The sequence below is a fragment of the Marmota flaviventris genome, chromosome 6 (genome assembly GCF_047511675.1).
Source record: "Marmota flaviventris isolate mMarFla1 chromosome 6, mMarFla1.hap1, whole genome shotgun sequence".
Classification (NCBI taxonomy): domain Eukaryota; kingdom Metazoa; phylum Chordata; class Mammalia; order Rodentia; family Sciuridae; genus Marmota; species Marmota flaviventris.
Window position 1 is genome coordinate 134,922,835 of NC_092503.1, and position 5,455 is coordinate 134,928,289.

General features: G+C 55.2%; 1 protein-coding gene across 1 annotated transcript; it reads left to right on the forward strand.

Moving 5' to 3' along the window:
• Nucleotides 1–3,458: 3,458 nt before the first annotated feature.
• Nucleotides 3,459–4,703, forward strand: Foxq1 (forkhead box Q1). The gene has a single exon (XM_027954804.2). The coding sequence runs from the start codon at nucleotides 3,459–3,461 to the stop codon at nucleotides 4,701–4,703; it is 1,245 nt and encodes a 414-aa protein (XP_027810605.2).
• Nucleotides 4,704–5,455: the final 752 nt, after the last annotated feature.

A 5,455-nucleotide genomic window follows, 5' to 3' on the forward strand; every position in this document is an offset into this window, starting at 1 on the left:
ATTTTAGAAATTCAATTCTTTCCTCCACAGGTTAGTGTTAGGGCAGTGAAAAGCAGATAGCCATAGTTAATTTAGTTTTTTAGATAATATATGCATTATCTTCCCCCTCCTGAACCTTTTTTTAGGGAGGCAAAAAGATCATGGAAATGTGAACTTATCCTTTGCCATAGTTAGTCACTTATCTCCAAGGAAATTACAGGGCAAGGGAGAAAATGAGCTAATGAGTCTTACCTATAGGCATTCCATCAGGCTCCACCTACAGGCATTTGTTATTAACCCATCAATGGCATAATTCCAAAAGATTGAGAATAAAGAAGCAGAAATCACTAAGCATTTCTGGGAAACTTATGAACAAATAAAATAATGCATCTGTTGTTATTGTTTTTTGTTTTTGTTTGTTTGCAGTGTCCGGACTCCTAAACTGTCCGACTTTGAGGATGTTGTGAATAGAGCTACAGAAAATGGATGCCCTTCTCTTAATGTCTGCAAAAGGTGAATATCTCCCAGCTAATAGTAATAATACCAATATCAACCACAATGGGAAAGAACTGTTTTATTTCTGGTTTTAACTGAAGACAAATCAGTATATCCTCAGCCCAATGGTACATTTATATGGCAAAGGTATGGGATATAGCTATGAAGAGACTAGACTCCTGCCCTTGTGGTGCCTAGCTTCTAGTTCTGAGGGTCATTTTTCCCCTTTCCATGTGACCACCTCTTGCCATTCAGGAGAAGGGATCTTCCTTTTCAAAGTCTCCTTAAGGTTGCTGGAGGCAGCTCTTCAACCTGCCTATTTCCAGCTCCAAAGACTTGAGTTACTCAGGAAACAATGAGGTTGAAAATTCTCCTACCTCCACCCTACTTCCTTGCCCCAGCACTCCTTTTCAGACTCCCTGGCAGACAAAAGACAACTCCACAGGAGAGTGCCCAGTGGGGTGGGTCCTAGCCCTACCTGAAATGAAGGTCAAAAGAAGGGCAGATGCAGTTGATGGAGGCTACCATAGGGGGAAAGCAGGGCTGCAGGTGGGGTGGGGTCCTTTCCTTGGCAGCCAACGATATTCTTTGGCCAGGAATCTCCCACTGCCCTTTCTGATCCTTTCTCCCTTCCCAGAGTTATCTCTCCCCATAAAATAAGAATGAGCCCTCTTGTCCTGGTGAACCTCAAAAATTCAAAGGAGGCTAACAGTCATTAAGAATCTCTTTTATCCCTGGCCAAATCAATGCCTCTTTACCAGGCTAACTTCTTGTCCCAACCCAGTCCCCTCCCCAGATCCAGGGAACTATCAATTCTCAGGGCTAGAGCTAGGTAGACCCTCCCCACCCCACCCCACCCCACCCCACACAGAGACACTCATTCACTATTCCATTCTTAATCGACCCCCCCCCCACCTCAATAAACATGCATCCAATCTCCAAACCCCATCATTCTCCCAAGCACAAACTAACAGAGCCCTCCAAGGGTCTGTCATTTTGCCCACCCCATTCTCAATGCCTTTAAAACTCTTTGAATAAAGACAGGGGACTGTGTACGTCTTCTACACAAATGGTGGAAAGCAATAAAATAAACATCAAAGATGAGCTCCCACGTACTCGAGGCCCCGTCACTATTTCCAACAAAGGCAGGAAAAAGGAGGAAACTTCAGCATGGTAGGCAGCGGATTGGAAGTGTACTGTTCCTGAAGACCAGGGCCCCCTTTCCCGGGAGGGCTGACACCCCACAGGCTTCAGGCCCCAAGGGCCCTGCCGCGGGTCAAGGGCCGCCTCCTTTTCCGGACTGTTCAACACAGGTGTCACGGAAGCCACAGTAAAAGTCCTAAAGGAGGACTGGAGAGAAATGGCGGTAAATTTGTGGTGCTCTTGGCCCAGGCCCTCGGGAACACGCCCTCCTAGTTGTTCCTGTTGATTGTCGGAGTCCAGAATAATGGGGCTGAGCTCAGCTGGCGTCTCAGGGGCGCAAGTGTAGGCAAGAGCCCCGCACAGAGCACCAAACACAGCCACCCCAGGGGGGTGAATGGGGACGCCACTGCCCTTCCCCAAGAGCCATTAGCCAGGTAAAGTAAGACAAAAGAAAAGTGAAAGTCAGAGGCCATTTAGCAAGCAAGAGTCATCAAAAACGGAGCATACAATTTCCACCCTGTGTTTTACTCATAAAAAGAAGGTGAGAAGACAAAAGGTAGTCTTTGGAAGGAAATCACAGGAAGGGGCACAGCACTTGGCTCCGGAAAGAAGTCCCTGCAAAGTATGTCTTGGGCGGCTTCTGCCATTCAGAACCTCTGCAGGGATGGAAGAACTATGCTTTCCTAAGAAGCACGATTTTCATTACAAACAAACTCAAGCCGCATGCAGTTTAGGAAGGCCACTGGCCTGAGTAACTTCCCTGCTCCCCGCTGGACCCAACCCTCTCAGGTGCCTCCCTAGGAATATCCAGGGGTAGTCTCCCCCGCCAGGCACACTCGCCCAATCGCCTCCAGGAACTCCAGGTCGCAGGAACACCAGGTCGCAGGAACCCCTCCCTCACCGCTGGAGGCCGGGTGCCCACACCTGAGCGCTGAAGCGGGAGGGAGAGCGGAGCCGCCCCACAAGCGCGCGCACAGGCACACTCACAGACACACGCACCCCCAGCCGCGCGCACGCTCCTCATTGGCGGGAGGAGGAAGGCGGGGCCGGCCAGACCCAAAACAAACAACCTGCGCCCAGCTACTCTGCGGCCGCGCCGCCGCGTGGCCTCCGCCTGGTGCGCGCCCGCGGGGTAGCCGCGGCCACCTTGGCCACCTCGTTCCCCCACCCCCTAGCTGTCTGCGCCCAGGCCCCGCCCCCAGAGAGCTGCCGCAGGGTTAAATTGGGCCGAGCCGAAGGTGGAGGCGAGACTCAGCTGCGGCCGGCCAGCGCGGACATGCTGCCCCAGAGGCCGGGGGCGGGAAGGCGGCTGCGGGTGCAGCGGCCTCGAAGTCTCGGCTCCACGGGTGCTAGCGCCTAAAGGCTCCGGATCCTCCTCCAAGGGTGACGTGCACATCATCCGGCAATATCTCCGTACCCCGAGAACGCCTGCCTGCTTGGGACCTGGGTCTCCAGTGAAGAACCTCTCCTGAACTCTTTAACGGATAGCAGATGCTTGGGCTTCTTTCCAACAAGAAATTCTTCTAAGCCCCGCGCTCTCGGCACTAGAGAGGGTGAAACTGCAGCCCCCAAACGCGTTCACCCCTAAGTCTGTAATCCCCGAACTAAAGACAGCGCTCACCCAACTCCTCCTGCACCCCTTTTGGTCCACCCAACTCACAGCCCCTCAAAAAATAAATCCAAAGGAAGAGGACTCTTACACGGAAAAGTGTGTCTCTCCGAAGGACGAAGGAGGGTTCCTGGGAAAGAAAGGCCAGGACACGGAGCTCCGCGATTGCCTCTCCTGCCCCTTCCTAAGACTGCGCTAAAGAAAAGGGTACGGCACGGGGCGGGGACTGGGCATGAAGTTAGAGGTGTTCGCCCCCCGCGCGGCCCACGGGGACAAGCCCGGCAGTGACCTGGAAGGTGCGGGTGGCAGCGACGCGCCGTCCCCGCTGTCGGCAGCCGGCGACGACTCCCTGGGCTCGGACGGGGATTGCGCGGCCAACAGCCCTGCGGCGGGCGGTGGCGCCGGTGATCCGGCGATCGGCAGCGAGCACAGCTCCGACAGGGGCCCGGGTACCCAGGACGAGGGCCCGGCGGAGGCGACGACAGCGGCGGCGGCTGCAGGCAGAGCGGAGGCCGGCGCTACAGGTCGGTGCGCTGGGAGCGTGGCGGGCGGCGAAGGCGCACGCAGCAAGCCGTACACGCGGCGGCCCAAGCCCCCGTACTCCTACATCGCACTGATCGCCATGGCCATCCGCGACTCGGCGGGCGGACGCCTGACGCTGGCCGAGATCAACGAGTACCTCATGGGCAAGTTCCCCTTTTTCCGCGGCAGCTACACCGGCTGGCGCAACTCGGTGCGCCACAACCTCTCGCTCAACGACTGTTTCGTCAAGGTGCTGCGCGACCCCTCGCGGCCCTGGGGCAAGGACAACTACTGGATGCTCAACCCCAATAGCGAGTACACCTTCGCCGACGGGGTCTTCCGCCGCCGCCGCAAACGCCTCAGCCACCGGGCTACAGTCCCCGCACCGGGACTGCGACCCGAGGAAGCCACTGCCCGCCCCAACGTCGCGCCCCCTCCACCCGCGCCCCCTACCCCTGCCTCTCCTCGAGCGCGCTCGCCTGCACGCCAGGAAGGGCGCGCCAGCCCCACGGGCAAGTTCTCCAGCTCCTTCGCCATCGACAGCATCCTCAGCAAGCCCTTCCGCAGCCGCCGGGACAAGGACGCGGGCCCCGGGGTACAGGGGGTACAGCTGCCGTGGGGCACCTCGCCCTGCGCACCGCTGCCCACGTATCCCGCACTGCTCCCCGCGGCTCCTGGTGGGGCCCTGTTGCCACTCTGTGCGTACGGCGCAGGCGAGCCGGCGCTGCTGGGCGCGTGCGGGTCTGAACCGCAGCCCTCAGCGCCACCGCCAGCCCCGCACCTCCTGCTAGCGCCCCTTTCTACCGCCACCCCAGCTAAGCCATTCCGAGGCCCAGCGGCTGGCGGCGGCGCGCACCTGTACTGCCCCCTGCGGCTGCCCGCGGCTCTGCAGGCGGCCTCGGCCTGCGGCCCTGGCCCGCACCTGCCCTACCCAGTACAGACACTTCTGGCCTAAGCCATGCTGCTGAGCCCCGAAACTGTAGGTGCCATAGGGGACAAGAAGAATGCAGGCTCGCGGGCTGTGCACTTTCTATCCAGTGAAAAGGAGACTTAAAAAAAAAAATCAAACGTGCCTTAAAGCTAAAACATTTTGACAGAAGTGTTGTAACTTAGTCCAGAGTAGTTTCCCTTGTTTTTGATAACTTTACAGAGGACCAAAGCAGTTTTTATTATTTTAAGTTCTTGGCCGGGCCTGTCCTCTCTCCCTTATAAAGACTTCTCTCTCCTCACTACCCAGGCTGTTCCCTACTCCTCCTATGTTTGTTGCACCTTCCATTGATTCATTCCCCTCCCCCCAAAGCACATCAGGGAACCATTCTATAGGATAAATGATAATGACTACTGTTTGGGGTTTATTGGACCCCACTCCTGTACGTATGTGGTATTCACATGTGCGAGTGTGAGAGAGGTGTCAGAAAACCTTCCGTCACTTCTCTGCTATTGACCAATGCTTCACTGTGCCAAAAGAGGAAAAAAAAAATGTTGGGTTTTGTAATTAAATTATTTATATATTTTTGAAACCTGAATCGAAAATGTTGCAGGCAACGGCTACAGCTTTATTAGTGGTTCTCTAACTGTGGTCTCTTTGGGCCAAGTAATTTCTTTAAAGGAAGAGTTAACATGTTTGTGGGGTGCCAGTCCACTTCCACATGAAAGCAAGTGTGATTTTTATTTTTAATATTATTTTATTTGTGTCTGTGTATATAT